A 21,327-nucleotide genomic window follows, 5' to 3' on the forward strand; every position below is an offset into this window, starting at 1 on the left:
TCTTTTTTGATTTGACAATATTCGGATAAAATGTTAGAAATCAGATGGTTGATTAAAGAGAATTGAAGTGAGACTGCGAACGTTTGATCACAAAATATAATGACTCGTGTATTATTGTATCAATAAAAAGAAACCAAATTATTAATCAATTAAGGATAATGTATTCAAAAATGATATGTTTGGTTTTATTTGTGAGAAGACATATAATTTTTTGTGATGATTTATTAATTGAGAGGTATAAATCATAAAAACAATCATCAAAAATTCGTTTTTGAAAACATCAAATAGTTAATAATATCTGGATTTTAACACTAGAAATGGCCAATTAATATCAAATTAGAATTTCGATAAAACGATTGATTTTCAAAAAATTGTTTTTAAATAATCATATTGAATATACTTTCAAATCTATACTGTAATAAACAGAAATTCATCAAAAGCGACAGCTCTCAATTTTTTGACATTTGTAAATTCTAAATTGAATGAGAAAAATGAAATAATACTAAGCATAATACAATATTCTAGATTTAATTATAATTAGGAAAAGTTAGTTTTGAGAGTACTTTTCATAGGCATATAGAATGAAATCTTCTGAAAAATAATATCACATAAACTCATATTATTTTCTAATATATAACTATTTTATATAAAAATCAAATTCAATGATCTTAAAAGCGAAGGATAAACCTCACAATTTACGAATATAATGAGTGGGAATATAATGCTTATCTATCATAAAACCATATGAAATATCAATTTTTGCTTTACGCCTAATTTTTGACGACAATTAGCAAAAAATGTTAAATGTTAACACTCAGTCCATTTGAATATGAAAAATAAAATTGACTTTGATTAAATGTTTTTATTTATCATGCAATTCTTCTTGCGACCAAAGATTTGAATAAAATTTCAAAAAATAAGATAGCTTAAAAAATAATATACGGTAGTGTTTACTAATAGATGAATAGTATATAAATTCTATTAAAATGGATTTGATCCAAAAAATATATAAAATTTGATCATAAATAAAATCGTTTTAAATTACTTCTTCATTTAAATTATAACAATTATTTTTGATTTTTATTTATCATCCACAATCAAATTTGAATCTTATCACAAAAGAAGGACCACTTTTATGACTACTGCCAAATCTATAAGCAGAGAATGGCTATTTGAAGCTAAAAGAAGAATAGAAGAAGGTGAATCTTACAAAAGTGTGGGAAAGGAAGTTGAATTGGAAAATGGTAAAATTAAATTGAATGTTGCCGAAAATACAATAAGAAGAGCATTTCAACTTCAAGAAATCGAATTACCAAAAGTTAGTCGCGGCAGAAAACCAAATCCACCAACATTTGAGCAAAAACAATTAATTAATTCTTGTGTTTCACAATATAAAGGAGGAATTTCAAAAACTTATTTATTGATTAAAAGGTTTCAAAATATAGTTAGTATGGGTAAGTAGGTCAGGTATGAGGGGCTTCCAGGGGCTGCGCCCCTTCTAGCCCTAAGAATTTTGCCCAAGACCCAAGAGGAGGACCGAACCCCAGCCGACCAGCCGGTGACAAAACCAAAACCGTTTTTAAAAAGTGACAGACAACTCCGTTTTTTAAAAGTGACAAAACCGTTTTTCACTATATAAGAGATATGCAAACAAAAAAGTGACAGCCGCATGTTTTAAACCACAAAAACCGTTTTTTACTTCACTTAAAATGCCACGTAAGCTACGTAAGAATATACGTAAGAGGAAGGGAGCATTGAAACATCCAATAGTAAAACTGACACCACAACAACAGTTGCAACAACAAATGATGAATGACCCCACTATGTTGCAACAAATGTCAAGCAACCCTATGCTTTTAAACCGAGTTATTGGTGCACAGAGTGGAGGTTTAAGAGCGGCACTTTTAGCGAAAATGGCAGGCTATGGTGGAGCTGCAGACGGAACAGCTTATAACCCTCAAAGTCAAATGAATTTGAGTTCACTCAAAAATCAAATAACAGATGTCAAAAAGTCAAACATAGACATACAGAAACAAATAAGTGAAAACGAAAAGAAACTAGAATATGACAGACACACAAAGAAACTCAATGAGTTAAACGTAGAGAAAAAGAAGAAAGAAGAACAACTGAAAGAACTAAGTACAGAGGAATATGCGAAAAAAGTGTCAGAAAAAGCAGCAGAAGTAGCAAAAATGGAACAAGATGTTATAAATTTGAAAAACCATACTACTCAATATAAAGTACTGAAAGATGAAGAGATAAAACAAAAAGCCCTGAAGACATATATGGATAGCGATGAGTATAAAAAAGAAGTTGAAGCAAATGTAAAGGCAGAAAAACTTTTACAGTTGCAAAACCAAACCGTACAGTATGAAAACTTAGCACAAGAAAGTAAAAATAACGACGCAGCCATGCAAAAGGCAATGAAAAGCGCAGAATATATAAAAGCTAATAATGACTGGTTAGATGCCCAAGCCAACGCCAAAGCAGCCCAACTTATAGGGTCAATAAGGACAAAAATACAAGCGGATGAAGACAGTTCAAATGAAGCTTTAATGAATGCTGACTTTAAGAACGCCTTCGAAGCTCTTCATAGTAAGGTGAAACTAGTGAACGACTTCTCATCTGGAAAGAAACTGAAGTCTGAAGGTTTCGACAAAGAGTTAAAAGAAGTAGCACAAAATATGACGAAAATAACAGATGCAGCAACGAGACAGGCAGTTCAAAGTGCCTATGACGCCGTTAGAGCAACTGTTGTGGAAAGTCAAGAAAAAGAGTTACAACAGACCAAAACAGACCTAGTAAATGCTTTCTTAAGAACGAAAAGTCAGGTAGGACATTATGCTGCAGATGGAACATATGTGCCAGCTGGTGGAACTTATATACCAGCTGGTGGAACTTATATACTAGCTAGTGGAACTTATATACCACCAAACCCTCCAAGAGAAGCACCTGCACCAGGACTACCTAAAACATTTACATCGTCACATGGACACAGACACAGGCATGCACCAAAACCAACACAACAACCAACAGTTCAAAATCCAGCACAACAACCAACAGTTCAAAATCCAGCACAGCAACCAACAGTTCAAAACCCTGCACCACAACAACCACCTCCACAACCAGCACAACAACCAGCACAAACAGAGCAAGGACATAAAAGAAGTAGAGAACAAGGAAACCAAGAATTCTTAAAAATGCTTAAGGAAAATTATGATTACCCAGATACTCTTGACTTTAGTGACAGATATAAAGAAGCTATTAGAAAGTTCAAGGAAGGAAATACTGACCCGAACCTATTTAGCTTTATGGTTCAGCACCAAATGGGATATAATTTCAAACCTGGAAAATACAAGCTCGCTAAGGGATATGATTTAATAGCATATCATCCAAATGACATGAATGAATTTACTCCGAGATATTTGGTGTCAGAGATAAATGATGATTCAACTATCTTCATGAAACGCGTAAAAAATAGAGACGGAACGAAAGAAGAAAGGGTTATGAATGCGGATGACTTAAATAGGGAACTTGTTAAAAACGGTCTCGGAATATATGAAATGCCACCAGATGAGGTACAAGAAACTCCACAGGAAGAAGTTCAGATACAACCAGACATGGAAGAAATAGTTCAGCAACAACAGCTAGAAGAGCCTGAAGGAAACGAACAAGTCCCTCCTTTGGAAACTAACTTCACAAAACTAGATGAAGATTTGGAACAGCCGAAAAATCTTGACCCTCAACAAGAGTATGCGGAGAATATGGAATCTTTCCAAGAGTCTAAGAAAAATTCGGCTGACATAGTAGAAGAATATCGAAAAATGTTCGCCGACATACAAAAGACTCCAACATCAGATGAAAATATTCAGCAAAGAATGGAAGAACTGAAAGAAAATGTACGCAAATACAACAATCCTTTTTACTTACGAGCATATAACGTTCAATCTTTGGATGAACTCGGTGAAAATAAAAGGTTAAATTTCAACAAAACATATAGAAATGAAACATTGTTTAAAGTTCATTCAGAACCTAACCAATATGGAAACAAACCTACTTTTGTTTCTGCAGACTATGGAACTACAATGAGATGGGGTCATAAAGCTAATCCGGATAGGTGGTTCATAAACTTACAACCACAATTCCAAGAAGTTGTAGACGCAATGGAAGCGAATGGTGAACGAGATATAGCTGGTATTTTCAGCGCGGCTTTAATGCCATTGAAAGATATGAAAGATGCAGATATTTTGGACCAGTATGAAATGAACATGGCTGATGGAAATATAACACCTGACGTTCTAGAACATTTATCTCAAAGAACTACACAGAACCATAGAGATGGTATATTTGGTGAAGAGTTTAGAAAGAGAGTTAGGAGAGAGAAGGAAGAGAAACCTATTGTACATGACCTTGCAAACGAAAGTTTGCAAAATGTCATAAAAACTTACTTTGCAGACAATGAACAGAGAAGGGATGAATATTTAAGAAAACTCAAATGGACAGTACCAAATGAAATGTTAGTATTGAAAAACATGTTCCTTGACAAAATAAAACCAACTACAGAAATAAATGACGCAAGACTGGAACATTGGGTAAAAGCTTTCCCATTCACAAAAGATATTATTGGTTACATGGAAAGAAAACCAGAATGGCTACAAAAACATATATTTGGAAACGAGCATATTCCATATGGTCAGGCACTGTTTGAAGAGCTTGAACCGGAAACTCAGGAAAGAGTCATGCAAACAATAAGCGAAGACTCAAATACAGACTATGACAAAATCTTTCTAGGATATAGGTTACCTGAGATGGGCGACCAGAGCCCAAAGGCAAAAAGGACATGGGAAATTTACAACATACTAGGTGAACATAAGGCAAAGATGCAACAAAACTCAGTCAGGAAGAAAGTAAAGCTTGGTCCGAAACAATTATGATATATAAATCCAACTATTCTATATTTTTACCCATATGAAATGTACGCCGCTCAGAATATAACGCCAACAGTTTTGGATGCCATGAACGGAAATGTTTCCGAATGGTATAACGAATGCGACAATGCCATTAGAAGGTCAGAAATAGTTCCTGGAACTTACGAATATACAACTGCTGTTTCTTATGGAAACGTAGGTGAGTTTGGAGAAGGTTCTTCAACAACAGTAGATATTGCTTGCGACAGGTTTCATATTATTTCTATTGACAACTCATTCTTATACGTGGAACAAGACATTGAAATAAAACCTTCTGCCAAGTTGTCTGACAAGAAAGGTTGCAATGGAATTTTCTATGTCGGATACCAATATGCTCCAGAAGTTTTCATGGGATATAAGATATATTCTAACTCTGACTTAGTTCAAACAGTAACATGGGCAAACTATGAATGGTTCGCTTTGAGAACTCAGTACAACCACAAGCTAGAGAACAAACAGACCAGTATGCAAATATTGAGAAAATAAGAAGACTTGACCCTAACGTTCCAGGAGTTTATGTTAACCTTTCTGGACAAACTGCAGCAGCAGTAACCAAAGTAAAACTGAAACTTAGAGTTCCTTTGTCATCTTTCCTCATCTTCAGGTTTTTAAGATACTTGCCAAACTGGGCAGGAAAAATTTCTATTGAACTTACTCCAAGCAAAAATAACTTAGTCATTGCACCAACACAAGACCCATTCACTATTACAGACGTAAAGGGACAAATCAAACGTCATTCGCCGAATTTTGCAAAGACAAAGTTGACTTAGACTTTGGTTTCTCAAACTTCAACAATGAAGTAAACTATTATTTCAATGCTGCTGGAACTGCTTGGGACCCAGTTAAGTTCACATGCGAAAAATTTGAATGCAAGAGAATAGAAAGCAGACTTGCAGTCTATATGTTGGACCCAGATATTTCAAATGCTTTAGCTGCCAAATATATTGCAGTTCCACTTATGTTCCCTATACACCAAATATCTGTCAAAGACTTTGCAGGTGAAGTTGGAAACCAAAGTGCTGACCCGGGTGCAAGAACAGATATTGCTTTAACAACTGCAATGAAACATGCAGATACTATGTTTTGTACTGTTCAGACGAACTATAAATGACTATTCTTGTTTCTACAACCCCGGTATTAAATATCATATAAACATAGATGGCAAATATTATCCAAGAGAAGAATATTCTACAGTTGAGGATATGAGGTCATACAACTTGACATTAGATGCTATGAACTTTAACAACAACTTCACAACGACCATTAACCCTGAAATGCAAAGTTCTATTATGCCATATGTGAAAGTATGGACTCATACAGGAGGTCAAAAAACTCAATATACAAATGGAGACCGTTCAAACTTTTGGCTTGGCATTCCATTTGCTGACTCAGAAGACTTTATGGGTGGTATTTCAACTGTTGGTACAGTTCAAATACAATATACTGGTGACAGAGACGGTCCAGATGAATTGAAAGCAAAGAAGTTTACAAAACCAATAGCACTTTTCACGGAAGATGCTCTTTTGAAGATTCGTTCGATGAAACCTGCTGGGGCTCCTCAGATTGGCATAACGACAGCTTCCATCGAGCAGATTTTGGCAGCAGGTCAGTAAGTTGTTCTTGAACTGACTTCTCTCCGTCAAATATTGACAGTACGCCAGTTTTGACATAATATTGTATTATAAACTTTCCTTTAGTAATATCGGTCAGTTTTGAAGTTATATTTTTGTCAACGTCAAGAACTTTCACCATCTCGGTTATACCAACTTTCTTTGCTTTATGAAAATATTTAGGTTCAGCAAAGACTGCTATTCTATAACATTTTCCATTGTTTGTGTAAAGAACTATTCTGTCAATGTATTTGTATTGTTTGTGTGTGTAAACCTTGTTTTGCTTCAATTCGAAGAGATACTCAAATACGTCCATATTTTTATTCGAAGTAAAATGTCATTTCCGAAAAATAAAAGCGTAAGTGTTTCAAAAGGTTTAATGGCGGTGGCAGATGTGAAGTTAAATTCACCAACTCAAACAAACAGTCAAAGTGTTATTGTCAATGTCAAAGACAGAGATGTTGAAGTGGGGAAACCATACGAAGACGAAGATGGTATAACAATTGTTCCTGTAAAAGAACCAACATATCCTGAAGTTAGCAGAGATTTAAGTTCTGTTGCAGATATTCGAAACGACTACCAACAACTTAAAGACAAACTTCAAACTCAGGAGAAGATTTGTCAAGCTTTAAGTATAATGTTAAACTTGGTCGAACACAACCCTGTAAAAGTGAACTCATATGTCATTGCACCTCATGAAGTTTTGAAAGAACTATTGAACTTTTGACAGAGGCAGACGATATAAACATCAAAGAAATAGAACCCGACATTAGTTGCTGTGGTGTTTCATATAATGTCATTGACAAGATATACGTTATGAAAGGAGGTGAAACGTTGAACTTAAAATATAGTTTCCCAGACGTTATAAAAATATTTGACGACCACAACATTTCATTAAAATTTATTTGCTAAGTAAATGGCAGAAGACATAATGGTTTATACTATTACGACTAAAAACCCTGAGTCATATAATTCTATAACAACAAACTTACAAAGTCCTCAAGGACGATATTGTAAACTAACCTTAAACACAATGACGACTAAAGCCTGTTTTGCTCTTTTGACACCAGAAGACTTTATTGTTGTGAATGGTAAAAAATACTCCTTTGAAGATACTTACTCAGATATACCACCAACAGGTTTTGTTGACTTATTTAATACTTTAAGGACGGATGTAACATGTGCTGCAACTAGAGCAGGTTTCATTATGTTTGGATGTCCGACTGAGTTTACTATAAACGATATGAGCTATAATACAAAACTTATTTCTGGTTTTTACTACCAACAGTTTCCTATAACAGGAAAAGGTGTCATACAAGGAATGTCTATTCCATTGACATTAAGCACACCAATCTTATATATTGTTTCAAACTTAGGTTCAAAGTGTTATTCGAATGTCGACAGAAACTATTATGACCAAAAGATACTTATGCGTATAAACAATACTTTCTCTGCTGGTTTGCCTATTGTTCATTCGAATGCAGAATTTTCAACCTTAGTGAACTCAAACACTTTGGCAAGTATAACGTTGACATTAGTTGACGCAAACTTTGTTCCTGTAAAAACTTTTATGTCCTATGTATTTGTCAATGACGGCAGAAAGTTTCGAATTGGAAGATGCAACTGGTGAAAGTATTGTATTACAAGAACAACTTCAACAAAAATAGCTCAAGAACAACAAATGCAACAAATGGAACAACAAAGTCAAGAATAAAAAAATATTATTTTTTTATTTTTATAAAAATGTACAGAATAGATGTTTCAGATTTTTATGACTTCCAAGCATTCAGAAATATGTGTCCATTTAGAGACTATAACAAAGCAGTCGAGAATTTGAAACGTTTAGTCATTTATGTTGACTCTGCCCCAGAATGTTATGTCATGAAAGAATGGGATGTTGTCTTTAACAAACCAAGAGCAACAATAGTGTCTGAACAAGAATGTAGACAGAAACTTAAGAAAATAAAAGTCGTACAAGTTGGAATGAAGATGTTAGATGCTTGGATATCTTATTGTCAAAGTTAGAAGATTTTCAGTTCGAGGTATAAAGTTCTATACACCTTCTCCAAACTTCTATTCTATCTTCACTGGATATAAATACGAACAAGTAGAATGGAAAGAAAATATTATAGAAGCTTGGTTAGACCATGTCAAAGAAATTATATGCAATGGAAACGAAAAGGTTTATGAGTATATCTTATGTTGGTTTGCAAACATCTTACAACATCCAAGTGCTAAAAATGAAACTGCTCTCATTATAATTGGAAAACAAGGAACAGGTAAGAACACATTCTTTACAGATATCTTGTGCAAACTGTTAGAAGGTTATTCGAACCCTAATATGACAAACTTAGAAAACATCTGTGGCAAGTTTAACTCTTCAATTGAGAATATGAAACTTATAGTTTGCAATGAACTTCAAAGTATAGATACAACAAAAGTTTTGAACTCAGATGCTTTGAAGAGTCTTATAACAGACAAAGTTGGAGTTGTTGAAAGAAAGTATAAAGACCAAAGAGTTTGTGAAAATGTTGCAAACTTCATTATGGTTTCAAACAATGCTGTTCCGATGAAGTTAGAAAGTTCTGACAGAAGATATGTAGTTGTTAGAACGTCAGAAGCTCATATGCAAGATACAGAATATTTTGACGACTTAGCAGAAACTTTGACATCTGACTTTTACAACCACTTGTTCTCATATTTCATGACATTAGATATTTCTAAGTTCAATCCAAGACAAATTCCACATACCGAAGAGAGACAAACATTGTTAGAAGCAAACAAGAGTGTATATGAACTGTTCATAGATGAAACTGACTTTGTGTCATTAGATGAAAGGTCATTGTACGATTCGTATAAACAATATTGTCAAGAATATGGTTATATGGCAGCGTCTAAACGTACATTCTTGGCAAATGTCAAAAGTCTTTTAGATGTTCAGAATGGTGTATATACAAAGAAAAATTTTTCTGAGTAAATTTTTTAAAAAAAATATTTTTTTATCCGATAGAAAAGATGACAAAATTCATCTCAGTAAACAAGTACATGTCAGGACTTAAAGAAGAACTAGACCCATTCACATATTTGAATGTTTACTTCTACCATTTTGAAAAGTCTTCATTCAGCAAAGTTTGGAACATCGAACCAGTTAAGTTTGCTATTGTGACTAAAAATGGTGCGAAATTTGAAGACTTAGACATAGAAGGTTTGTTAACAGTCAAAGAAAGTTTTGACAGAAGGTTCTCAAACCTTAAAGAAGGCAAAGCATACAAACTTGTTATACCTTATGAACCAAAGAAAGCAGACGACTATGAATATTATGAGTCTAAAGTTGTAGAAGTTCAAGGTAAATTGGGTAAAAAGATTTTAGAGTCTAAGCCAGTGTTTGCCCCTAAAGAGGAAGAGAACATTGACATTGACCCAGAAATGTTCTAAAAATAAAATTTTATTTTTACATGTCAAATTTCTTTTTCTCTGGAACTGGTTCAGGTTCTTTCTTCTCTTCTTCTACTTTCTCTTTCTTTTCTCTCTTCTTCTTTTCTGGTGGAGTTATGTCAAATTTGGCGCAACTATATTTATGTAAAAGTTCTTTGTCCTTTAATAGCTCATCTATTCTGTTTTCTATTTCATCTTCAAGAACAGCGCATGTGTCTTCTTTGCATTCTAAGAACTTTTGTTGGACTTCATCTTTCCAATCGGCGTCATCTCTGTCAACAAGTCTGTCATTGACAAATTTTAAGACTGCTCTGCTTAATGTTTTATGGTTCTTGTCATATTCCCAGAAACAGAACTTTAGAACAAATTCCCCTTTCTTGTTTACACTATGTAAGATTTTATGGTCGACAGATGTTTTGCTGTCGAAAAGCTTGTCTCGAATATAGATAGCGAAATCACTAGACATTTTCTAAAAGATAAAAATTTTAATTTTTCTAAAAATATGTTAGAAAAAAAGTTTGCTGACATTGACAAGAAATTTGAGAATGTTTTAAACAAGAACAAGAGGAAGTTAGAAAATGCTCAGATAAAGCCTATACATGACAAGTTCTTATTTGCTCAGAATGGTATAACAGGTCTAATTGCACCACCTGGGTCGGGTAAGACTTTCACTTATCTTAAAATGGCTGCACAACAACAAGAACTAGATGAGAAGAACCCATTCTATGAGTTAGTTGTTATTTGTAGTACTTCTGGTCAATTTGACCAAACCGTCAATTCGTTCAAAGATATTATAAAGAAGTCTAAGTTAGTATGTATAAAGGATACTGAGTTGTTAGATTGGATAAAGAAGTACCAAAGAAGAGTTTTGAAGTATAATGCTATAAATGAGTATATAAATTCTAAGTTTAAAGACCCAAATGAGGAAATGCAGAGAATATTAGAGAAGAAACACTTCAGAAACAAACAGAAAGAGATAGAATACATTTCGAAGAAATTGCAATCTTACGATTGGAAGACTTACCCTCATAGATGTCTTCTTATCTTAGATGATTTCGCCTCTCATCCTTTGTTAAAGAACAGAGAACAAGATATGTGTCGAATTCTTAAGAAGCTCAGACACTTTAACATCTCAGTCGTAATATGTGTACAGACAGCCAAGAGTTTAAGTAAGGATGTTAAAAGAATACTTACTGACATAATACTTTTCCCCGGATTGTCCGAAGACGATTTCATGGAACTTATGAAAGAGTCCATGGCAGGTAAGTTTGACAGATATGAACTCTGGGAGAAGTACAAAGTCATACAAGACCCTCATACTTCTTTCAGAATTCATATCTACGCAAACAAAGTTCAAATTGTAAAAAGTCAAGCTTGAAAAATGTAAGTGTTTAGTCTTAGTAAGTAAGTCTGTTGTGGTGCTGGGGCTGTCGGTTCTTCTGGCTTTGGAAGGCATTCAGGAAGAGGAACGTCAGTCATCCGTTTGTGTCCTGTCGGAAGGAAAAATTTTTCCTGTCGGAAGGAAGAGTTCTTCCTGTCGGAAGGAAAATTTTTTCCTGTCGGATGGAAAAATTTTTCCTGTCGGATGGAAAATTTTTTTCTGAAGTTCGACCAAAAAGTTCTCAATTTTCGAAAATTTGAATGGTTTACGGACGGACAACTGGAAAAATTTTTCCTGTCGGATGGAAAAATTTTTCCTGTCGGAAGGAAAATTTTTTCCTGTCGGATGGAAGAGTTCTTCCTGTCGGAATGAAAATTTTTTCCTGTCGGAAGGAAAAATTTTTCCTGTCGGAATGAAAATTTTTTCCTGTCGGAAGGAAAAATTTTTCCTGTCGGATGGAAGGACTCGGAATGCCAGAAGGATTTGACGAGGCAATTTACCTAATTGAGCTACTTGAGCCATCTGAAGTCAAGCGTAAAAATAAAGAGTGCATTTACCCTACTTGTTTGAAGTTGTCAAAATACTCTGTTATTTTTTCTTTCAGTAGCGGTAAGTCTTCTTTGAAGGTAAGTATTGTACAACCTTTCATATCATAGTGTGTTTGAGGTAACGTATCTTGAACTATTTGTTTCACATCTTCATTCGGTGTCATTGAAATCGGTAAGTTTTCGCGATAGAACCAATTTCTGTCAGATTTGTAAATCTTAGCAAGGTCGTAAAAGCTTTTGTTGTTTCTTCTGACTAAATGCAACATAACCATATCTTTATCTTCTTCATTTTCCATCTCTTCAGTATAAATCATATACTTATAGTTCTTTTCCTTTCCTTTTGGTACCGAACGTGGTATTCTTTTCTGAATGCTTTTGTCTTTTGCTTCAAGCTTGTTTTCCATCTCTTCACGTTCTTGTCTATGAATTTCGTCAAGAAGTCTGTAAATATACCAAGCATAACGAGGCGAAGCCCACATTGCAACAGCATTTACAAGAAGTCTATGTACATAATATCCTCTCAAACCGTTTGGCAATTTTTCACGATTTTCATAGAGTTTTGGCGACTGGGGTTTTTTACCTACTCGCTGTTCTTCACTGTTTTCATAGAGTTTTGGCGACTGGGGTTTTTACCTACTCGCTGTTCTTCACTGTTTTCAGAAAAAAGTATGTCTCGCTGTGCTTCATTTAATAGTTCAATAGTGCTTTGGTTCCTAAACCAGTCTTTAGGAAGCTTAGTATCTGGAGCATAACATGCTGTCAAAATACTTTGCATTTGGTACATGTCATCTTTGACTGAACGAATGAGACGTAACTGTTTGTTATACTGTATGTACTCATATTCTTCATTTATAGCTTCATGGACTATAACTGTTGTTGTGTTCTCTGTTGTTGACATATCTGTCTTTACATACAAAATAAAAAAATAAATAAAAATAAAACTAACTTTATTTTTTCATCATGACACGAAGTGAAGATTTGCACTTCGTCAAATTTTATAAAAAATTAGCGTTATTTTTACATCATGACACGAAGTGAAGATTTGCACTTCGTCAAATTTTATAAAAAATTAGCGTTATTTTTACATCATGACACGAAGTGAAGATTTGCACTTCGTCAAATTTTATAAAAAATTAGCGTTATTTTTTCTATCTTTCACAAAAGACCAAAAATAAACGCTTTACATGTATTTTTCAGCAACTTCGTCAAATAATTTTATAGCTTTATCTATCTCATCTACTTCAAACGTTTCTTTACCTTTCGTGGGAGCACCATACATTTTCTCAAACTTTTCAAGTAGTTCTGTTTCTGCAGCTCTCATATCATTAACAAACACAACCTTGACTCTATTGACTGTACTGTCATATCTTTGAGTTATATTATATGTTCTTCCTATCTTATATCTTTTTGTGTTGAAGTCCTTCGGTTTCTGAACGATGTAAAGTAAGCCTTCACTGCAACGTTCCGTATCGAATGAACCATATGTTATGAAGTTATATCCAACAACTGGGTCTAACCATAACAAAACTATTGGTATAAGACTTTTGTCTATAAGATATGCTGCAGTTCCATAGAATCTTACCGATATCATAAGCACAGGATTTCTTGTCAAAATTTTCTGAGTTGAAGCATTTCTAACCCAGTCGTTTGTTTTCTTTCCAGATGGAAATATAATGTCTGACAAAGAATATTTGTTGTATTTCTTTGAGTATCTTACGTTTAAATCACCTATTCTAACCAATTTGGTGTCATTGTCTATCTTTCTAACTGTTTCAAACTCAATGTTTGACATTTTCTGTTCTTACATACAAAATAAAAAAAATAAAAAAAATAAAACTAACTTTATTTTTTCTATCTTAAGGAAATTCACGATTTTCATACGGAATCCCTTCTCTCGGTTTTCCGAGGGAAGCAAGCATATGCCATTTTTTGACGAAGTGAAGAGTAACACTTCGTCAAAAATAATGTTTAGGTGAAGAGGTGACATCTCACCTGTTTTCTCACCTCAGTTATTTTATAAGCGTTTTACATGGTAAACGTTATTTTTTAAATTTTGTGAAAACTCAACGGTTTGACACAAGCCCTAAAAATTATTTTACTCAGAATTTTGTTGCTGAATTCAGCAAAAATAATGTTTAGGTGAAGAGGTGACATCTCACCTGTTTTCTCACCTCTTTTCTCACCTCAGTTATTTTATAAGCGTTTTACATGAATTGTACGATGTATATTTGAAATCTTAAACAATTTCGTAGCTTCTATTTCTTCTGTCAGTACATCGAATGTTTTAACGATACCGAAAGTTTCTTTATACTTCTTCTTGACGTCAGATAGAAGGAAATCTTCTGCTGTTGGATAGTTTTTGTTCAGAAATTCTAACATGTCCATTTTATCTTCTGCTGGCTTTTCTGCTTCTTTCTTTAAGTCTGCATAGTCGTTTCGCATTCTTTCTATCTCTTTGACGGAGTAGTTATATTTCCTAATTGCTGCTTTACATTTAGAACATTGCGGGTTCATTTTTGCGTTATATTCTGAAACCTTACCTGCTAAAACAACTAAGGCGTCAATGGTTTTCTTTAACTCAAACATAGCGGGTCTTATTTGTTCGTTCCATATCTTACCCCTCCTATCTTCATCTCTTATCTGCCATACACATTCAGCAACTAATGAAACAAAGTTGTCGTAGGTCTTAAATTCTTCGGATTTGTAAAGGTCAGAGATGTTCTTATATAACATGTCGCAATCTTTGTCCATAACCTTATGGTTGCAATGAAAACCAAGGAATTCATAATTTACCTTACGAATGAACTTCTTTATTTCTACTGAGTCAGTTGCTTTGACTTCTATTTCGTCGAATTCGGGAATAGTGAGTTTTTGTTGTTGGATTTCAGGCAATTTGGGTAAATGGTCAATAATGTCCTGCATTTCATAAAGATACTGTTCATTTGTTTCATCTTTCGCACTACAGTCTAAATTACTTGTTAACAATTCTTGCTTTATCTTCTGGATTTTTGTTTCGAAAGTATATGAAGAAGGAATGAAGTTTTTCATCTCTACCAACATTGACGTAGGATTCATAACTAACGAGTTTGGTGCTGTTGTTTGTATTGCTGTTGTGCCGATTGTTGAAATCATATCTTTTATACAAAATAAAAAAAATAAATAAAATAAAACTAACTTTATTTTTTATTTCGGGAAAATTCATGAAAATTCATGAGGTGAGAAAACAGGTGAGAAAACAGGTGAGATCTCACATTCTAACATAAACATTCTCGTCAAATACAAAAAAATAACTTTCACTTTTTCATTAGATAACTGTTATTTTTTGACGAAGTGAAAGATAACACTTCGTCAAAAAAATCCCTGAAATCATACCTTACATACAAAATAAAAAAAAATAACTTTCACTTTTTCATTAGATAACTGTTATTTTTTGACGAAGTGAAAGATAACACTTCGTCAAAAAAATCCCTGAAATCATACCTTACATACAAAATAAAAAAAATAACTTTCACTTTTTCATTAGATAACTGTTATTTTTTGACGAAGTGAAAGATAACACTTCGTCAAAAAAATCCCTGAAATCATACCTTACATACAAAATAAAAAAAATAAATGAAATAAAACTAACTTTATTTTGTATTTCGGGAAAATTTATGAAAATTCATGAGGTGACAAAACATTTACGTTCATGTTTGACAAAACATTTACGAAGAAGTCTTGACAAAACATTTACGATGAAGAAGTTTCGACAAAACATTTACGATGAAATTCATGAAAATTCATGAGGTGAGAAAAGAGGTGAGAAAACAGGTGAGATGTCACCTCTTCACCTAAACATTATTTTTACTGAATTTAGCAACAAAATGAACGAGGTCAGGATGTATGTTGCTGAATTCATTCATAACACCCTTTGTAAGCTCATAAAATGTTTGTTTTGAGGTCGAGCCACTTTTGGCTCCACCGTATTCTTTCAACCTGAAGCATTTAATATATGTAAAAATATATTGTTTTAAAATGGTATGCCATATAGCTTCTTGAATTTGTTAAGAAGTATTCGAACGTATTTTCCATCTGTATCTATAGTGTTTACATAAGCATAGCCCGCCTTAGTAAAATATACTTGTAATTTCCTATAGTTTACGCCGGTATAAAAGTAGAAAGAGTCTTGTTCTTCGCTATAGTAGTAAAACTCCAACGTATGCTTGCCATAGTCTGTAATTTCAATTGTTTCATCTTCTAGTTCGTCGACAAATTCGAATACAATATCTCTAAATTTACCTTTGTTCTTATTGTTTTCAGAATAAGTGACCCAACGTAAGTTTTCAAGTCTATTGTCGTTTCTTATATGGTTTATATGGTCTACAAAAGGTAAATTGTTAGGATTCAGTATAAAATGAGTTGCAATGACAACATGTTTAAGATAGTGTTTTCCACCCATCTTCATATCAGCATATCCGTCATTTTGCTCCCATTCGCTTAAAACTCTTTTTGTCTTTTTGTTTCTGACTTCAAATGACTCACAACAGTGAATTTCATATTTCTCATCTAACAAACAAGTTTCCCAACGGTCTTCTCCAACAAACTCAGCGTACATTTCAAATAAAATAAAAAAAATATATTGTTTTAAAAATAAATTGTTTTCATGAGTTTTCTACGATGTTAGAAAACAGGTGAGAAAACGTGTTAGATCTAACATGCTAACATAAACATTATTTTTACTGAATTTAGCAACAACTTTCTCTCAATTGGAGCTGTGGCATACTCTTTGCGTAAGCGGTTCAGACCTTCTTCGATTTGTATTGGAAGTAGTAGTAATTTGGATTGAGATTGGAATTGCTGGAACATCCAAGGGTTGGAGCTGTAGCATACTCTTTGCGTAAGCGGTTCAGACCTTCTTCGAACTCTTGGTCTCTCTTCGATTTGTATTGGAATTGGTAGTAATTTGGATTGAGATTGGAATTGCTGGAACATCCAAGGGTTGGAGCTGTAGCATACTCTTTGCGTAAGCGGTTCAGACCTTCTTCGAACTCTTGGTCTCTCTTCGATTTGTATTGGAATTGGTAGTAATTTGGACTGAGATTGGAATTGCTGGAACTGAGGTGCAGGGGCTGGTGCTTTCGGTTCTTCTGGATTGAGATTGGACTCGGTTGGTGGGACGTCGGACATTCGTTTGTGGCTTAACCATCGGACCACAACGATAAAAATCTCTGCTACTAGCAGTACTTCTACTGACAGTAGCAGTACTTTTACTGACAGTAGAAGTACTTTTACTGACAGTAGCAGTACTTTTTCTGACAGTAGCAGTACTTTTACTGACAGTAGCAGTACTTTTACTGACAGTAGCAGTACTTTTACTGACAGTAGCAGTACTTTATCGTCGAAAACCCTCTCAAATTTTCCTTTTTACTGACGGTAGCAGTACTTTTACTGACAGTAGCAGTACTTTTACTGACAGTAGCAGTACTTTTTCTGACAGTAGCAGTACTTTTACTGACAGTAGCAGTACTTTTACTGACAGTAGCAGTACTTTTTCTGACAGTAGCAATGGACAACATCGAGCCATTAGATGAGGCAGTTTACCTAATTTAAATTAACGAGCTTGTTAAAGACTACTTGCGCAAGGTCATGAAGCCCAAGGTCAAGTTCACCACTATTTCTGGAAGGGCTGCCTTGACTCTCGAGATTTCGACTGGAATTCCAATTGAGGTACCAGAAAACACTCCTTTCGACGACATAAAGGACGCCAAAAGAGAAGCTCTTGTTAAGTTCCTAAACAAACGTCCTTGGATACTACTTCCAAACAGAGAGAGTCCAATTCCACGAATTATACAAATTCTCAAGGGTCTCCTTCACTTCTCGGGTCAACCATTCTACATAACCTCAGAAGGCGACATCCAACCAGTTCAGTAAACATCTCATTTTAACTCACTTTTTTATGTTTTTTGTGAAAGTGTCAAAAATAAATTGTTTTCATGAGTTTTCTACGATGTTAGAAAAAATGTTATTTTCTAATATCTTCACATTCAATACTTTTTCAGCACTTTTCCGTAGTTATATATGAAAGACAATTCGAGATAAAAGTCATAGTACAATGGAATAATATGTTGCACACCATTTGTTGTGAACCAAACTTGAAAGTCAGAGAAACTGTTACTAGGTGGTTCGTAGAATTTAGAAGCAAAGTCATAAAGGTCCTTACCAATACATAGAAAACGATTGTTGCTTGAACTGAAACTTGCATGACATATAACATTTTGAGGGTCAAACACGTTTCTATAAACTGTCAAATCTGCTGGTGGAAGTATAAATTTAAATGGACCATCTGTGGTAAGGTTCGTTCTGGTTTAGTAACCGAAGAAATTGTGCCCAAGAACGTTTGTCTACTTTCCAAAATAAAACTCTGTATCTCTTGGAGGTTAATTTCAATCTTTTGAAATGAAACGGTGGAGTTCATCTTGTCATATTCTAGTTTCAGATAGTATGTTCCATTTAGAAAGAGTCGTATTTTTCTTGAAATTCCCAATAAATATTTGTTCATTTGAGTTTGAAAGTCATTTAGAGTTTTCTCAAGACTTTCGTCTGAACGAACTGTAAAGATTCTCATTTCGTCAAATTGTCTATTAGACCATCAGAACCTTTATACTGCCATGAAAATATACTGCGAACATAAATGCGTTAGTTCTATTTGAAAACAAAACTCTTCTAAATCCTATTGCCTTTGCATCTGAAGGACTTTGAAGCCAACGAATTGGATAGTCAAACCTGTATGCTCGGGATGAAATTTCTTCATCTGATATATTCCTACCAGCATTTGTAAAGATATAGTCTAACGTTTTGTATCTGCTACTTTTGTTCTTTGTTTTTCAACCTGAAGCATTTAATATATGTAAAAATATATTGTTTTAAAATGGTATGCCATTTCATATTTTTCATCTAACAAACAAGTTTCCCAACGGTCTTCTCCAACAAACTCAGCGTACATTTCAAATAAAATTAAAAAAATATTTTTTTCTTTACTTTACATAACCGCCTGCTGCCATAAGTCTTTGACGCCAACCCATACCAGCTAATGAAGGTTGACTTGTTTAGTTTGGAAACTAAACTTTGGTTTTGGTTTATCTTCAGTTTTTGGTTTTTCTTCTTCTATCGGTTTTTCGTCACTTTTCGTTCCGCTGGCTGTACCCCACCTGCAGAACAGTTGTGTCGTCAAACATCTTCATAAATATCATATGCCATTTGTTTTGTTTTCCTTTCAACTTTTTGTGTTTGTTGTAAAGTTTAGAATATTTCGACTCTAAGTCAATGAGATGTTCTATAATGAACTGTTGGTCAGTGAAGTAAACTTTCCATCTGTTGTCTCGAAAGCTCCTTCAGACTTCAATATTTTATTTGTGAGAGTCTGTTTCTTTTTTGAGATACTAGCCGTTTCCATTTTTATGAAAAGTGACTTTGTAGTTAGGGTTTGTATTTCCAGACCTGGCACTTTTATTATTGAATTTTTCTCTTCATCTGTAAGTTCTTTGACAGGTTTTGACAATGGTTCTGAACTTTTTGTTTGTGGTGTCAAATCTACCGTTTCAACTTCTTCGGTCATTTCATCTCAGTAAAAAATTTTAGTTTGGTTTGTTTTCAACTGGTTGTTGTTGTTTTTTTAAGTCGGTCTAAAACTTCCTGAGGTATAGGAAGAACTTGACAAACACGTGGTGTAACTGCTGGAAGTCGACAAATCCATCTTGAACCCATTTGTCTCAATGCTGTATTGTTCATTTCATCTCAGTAAAAAACTTTACATTCCCCACGTTTGAGGCGGTTGAGGTTGGTTATTGGTTTACCACTGTTGTGCATGTTATATCCTCTGTTAAAGAATCTTTCACTTGGTATATAGTGTCCTGCTTGGTTATAGTAGTCATTTGCTTTGTTATAATAGTTTCCTGCTTGTCTTCCTACATTGTCCATCCATCCTTGAACTTTTCCTCTTGTTTCAGGATTTGGAATAAGATTTGTTTGCATTCGTGCTACATCCCAACCTTTCTGTACAGTTTGTATAATAGGTTGTGCTTTCTCTTTAGTATACCTAATGTACTCAAAATCTTCCTTCCAATTCCAAATGCACCTCTGGCTATTGTTCCCACTGCGGGCAAAAAATCTGGATGCAACTCCTGCTAATGCGCCAAATAAACCCATTTCTTATGGGTTAAAAAAATGACGAATCCAAACAAGGACCCCTATGTTTCTAAAGCGACAAAGAAAGCACTCATGATAAAAATCTTTAGTTCAACACCAAATGCTTGGTTTATGGATATCTTGGAAAAACATTCCGAGGTATAGAGAAGATGACCACCATACTGGTTAATATTTGTTGCGTCAAAACACAAGATACTGTGAAGCCATACCATTATGGTCCAAAAAATATTTTAGATGTGAAAACTGCTTTGACAATATTCGTTGACAAATACCATCCAACAAAAACTGACATCTGACTGTGAAAGTTCTTTCCAAATCAGATGATGTAAAAAACTATCTGCGTTCAAAAAATGTAAACCAATATTTCATCGTCGACCAAACCATTCTGCTCTTGGTGTCATTGACGGTTGTATAAAAATGTTAAGAGACTTAAACCAACCACAAGGTGTGAAGCAAATGAAGTGTCATATGAGACAAGTATAGACACTTCTCCATGGCAAAAGATGAGACAAGTTTTAAATATTTACAATAACCGTAAACAAAAAGGTTTGGGAAACCACTCCCCCGAAGAAATGAAAAACAACCCTGACTTAGAGAAAGACTATATATTTAATAATTTAGTCAAAAGAGACAAACAAGAAAGAATGCGGGCTTCAAACTTCGGAAGGGTGACAAAGTAAAAATAGAAATACCTAAACGCGACCCATATGAAAATACTATTGACTATGACAACAATGGGAACTCGACAGGTACTCACATTCGTGTTCGTAAAAATAGAAGAAAGTATACAAGAGAATATTATGAAGTTTTAGGCAAACATGGCAAAATGTACACACTGCAAGCAGAAGATAAAACTACTATTGCCAGACCTCGTTTCAAACTTGTCAAAGTTCAAGGTGGTATACTTTCAAAGACAGTTCCTAACAAATATAAGACAACTCCTGACGAATATGCTAAAGAAGTTGAAAATGACGACTAAGCATTTCTATACCATGCGTAAACTGTCATGTAAGGTGGCATGTATTCTTTACTTTGTCCCGTTGTTGCGTATATCCTGTAACGCGATGTGTATGGTTTTCCATCTCCTGAGTGTTACCCCAGAAAACAATTTATAGCAAACTGAACGTCGTCTTTAACATCATATCCTTTACCTTTTTTCATTGCTGACCAATCCCAAAATTTATTTGCTTATGCCAACCTGC

The 21,327-nt window shown here is 34.2% G+C and overlaps 9 protein-coding genes and 3 pseudogenes across 12 annotated transcripts, besides 2 other annotated features; 6 read left to right on the forward strand and 6 right to left on the reverse strand.

The window, feature by feature from the left end:
• The first annotated feature begins 416 nt into the window (after nucleotides 1–416).
• Nucleotides 417–453: a mobile genetic element.
• Nucleotides 454–1,709: 1,256 nt separating this feature from the next.
• On the forward strand, nucleotides 1,710–2,299 carry TVAGG3_0459830 (protein of unknown function, DUF4106 family; the record flags this gene model as incomplete). Its single annotated transcript, XM_051235012.1, has 1 exon — nucleotides 1,710–2,299. A coding segment is annotated over one exon (590 nt), but the record flags the coding sequence as incomplete, so codon positions are not given.
• Nucleotides 2,300–4,163: 1,864 nt separating this feature from the next.
• Nucleotides 4,164–4,934, forward strand: TVAGG3_0459840 (protein of unknown function, DUF4106 family; the record flags this gene model as incomplete). Its single annotated transcript, XM_051235013.1, has 1 exon — nucleotides 4,164–4,934. One exon carries the CDS (start codon nucleotides 4,164–4,166, stop codon nucleotides 4,932–4,934), a length of 771 nt encoding a protein of 256 aa, XP_051092837.1.
• A 93-nt stretch (nucleotides 4,935–5,027) lies between these two features.
• Nucleotides 5,028–21,327: part of a mobile genetic element that runs on past the window's edge.
• On the forward strand, nucleotides 6,957–7,392 carry TVAGG3_0459860 (annotated as a pseudogene). The gene has a single exon. A coding segment is annotated over exon 1 (436 nt).
• On the forward strand, nucleotides 7,494–8,291 carry TVAGG3_0459870 (annotated as a pseudogene). The gene has a single exon. A coding segment is annotated over exon 1 (798 nt).
• On the forward strand, nucleotides 8,919–9,554 carry TVAGG3_0459880 (Poxvirus D5 protein-like family; the record flags this gene model as incomplete). The annotated part of the gene is made up of 1 exon (XM_051235014.1): nucleotides 8,919–9,554. One exon carries the CDS (start codon nucleotides 8,919–8,921, stop codon nucleotides 9,552–9,554), a length of 636 nt encoding a protein of 211 aa, XP_051092838.1.
• TVAGG3_0459890 (protein of unknown function, DUF4108 family) lies at nucleotides 9,593–10,012 on the forward strand (the record flags this gene model as incomplete). The annotated part of the gene is made up of 1 exon (XM_051235015.1): nucleotides 9,593–10,012. The coding sequence occupies one exon, from the start codon at nucleotides 9,593–9,595 to the stop codon at nucleotides 10,010–10,012; it is 420 nt and encodes a 139-aa protein (XP_051092839.1).
• On the reverse strand, nucleotides 10,029–10,478 carry TVAGG3_0459900 (uncharacterized protein; the record flags this gene model as incomplete). The annotated part of the gene is made up of 1 exon (XM_051235016.1): nucleotides 10,029–10,478. One exon carries the CDS (start codon nucleotides 10,476–10,478, stop codon nucleotides 10,029–10,031), a length of 450 nt encoding a protein of 149 aa, XP_051092840.1.
• Nucleotides 11,947–12,725, reverse strand: TVAGG3_0459910 (annotated as a pseudogene). Its single transcript has one exon. A coding segment is annotated over exon 1 (779 nt).
• On the reverse strand, nucleotides 13,122–13,733 carry TVAGG3_0459920 (organellar and viral DNA polymerase type B; the record flags this gene model as incomplete). The annotated part of the gene is made up of 1 exon (XM_051235017.1): nucleotides 13,122–13,733. One exon carries the CDS (start codon nucleotides 13,731–13,733, stop codon nucleotides 13,122–13,124), a length of 612 nt encoding a protein of 203 aa, XP_051092841.1.
• TVAGG3_0459930 (organellar and viral DNA polymerase type B) lies at nucleotides 14,135–15,073 on the reverse strand (the record flags this gene model as incomplete). Its single annotated transcript, XM_051235018.1, has 1 exon — nucleotides 14,135–15,073. The coding sequence occupies one exon, from the start codon at nucleotides 15,071–15,073 to the stop codon at nucleotides 14,135–14,137; it is 939 nt and encodes a 312-aa protein (XP_051092842.1).
• TVAGG3_0459940 (His-Me finger endonucleases family) lies at nucleotides 15,951–16,535 on the reverse strand (the record flags this gene model as incomplete). Its single annotated transcript, XM_051235019.1, has 1 exon — nucleotides 15,951–16,535. One exon carries the CDS (start codon nucleotides 16,533–16,535, stop codon nucleotides 15,951–15,953), a length of 585 nt encoding a protein of 194 aa, XP_051092843.1.
• On the reverse strand, nucleotides 16,631–17,107 carry TVAGG3_0459950 (uncharacterized protein; the record flags this gene model as incomplete). Its single annotated transcript, XM_001296824.1, has 1 exon — nucleotides 16,631–17,107. One exon carries the CDS (start codon nucleotides 17,105–17,107, stop codon nucleotides 16,631–16,633), a length of 477 nt encoding a protein of 158 aa, XP_001296825.1.

Source organism: Trichomonas vaginalis, chromosome II, assembly GCF_026262505.1.
Source record: "Trichomonas vaginalis G3 chromosome II, whole genome shotgun sequence".
In the NCBI taxonomy this organism is placed as follows: Eukaryota; Parabasalia; order Trichomonadida; family Trichomonadidae; genus Trichomonas; species Trichomonas vaginalis.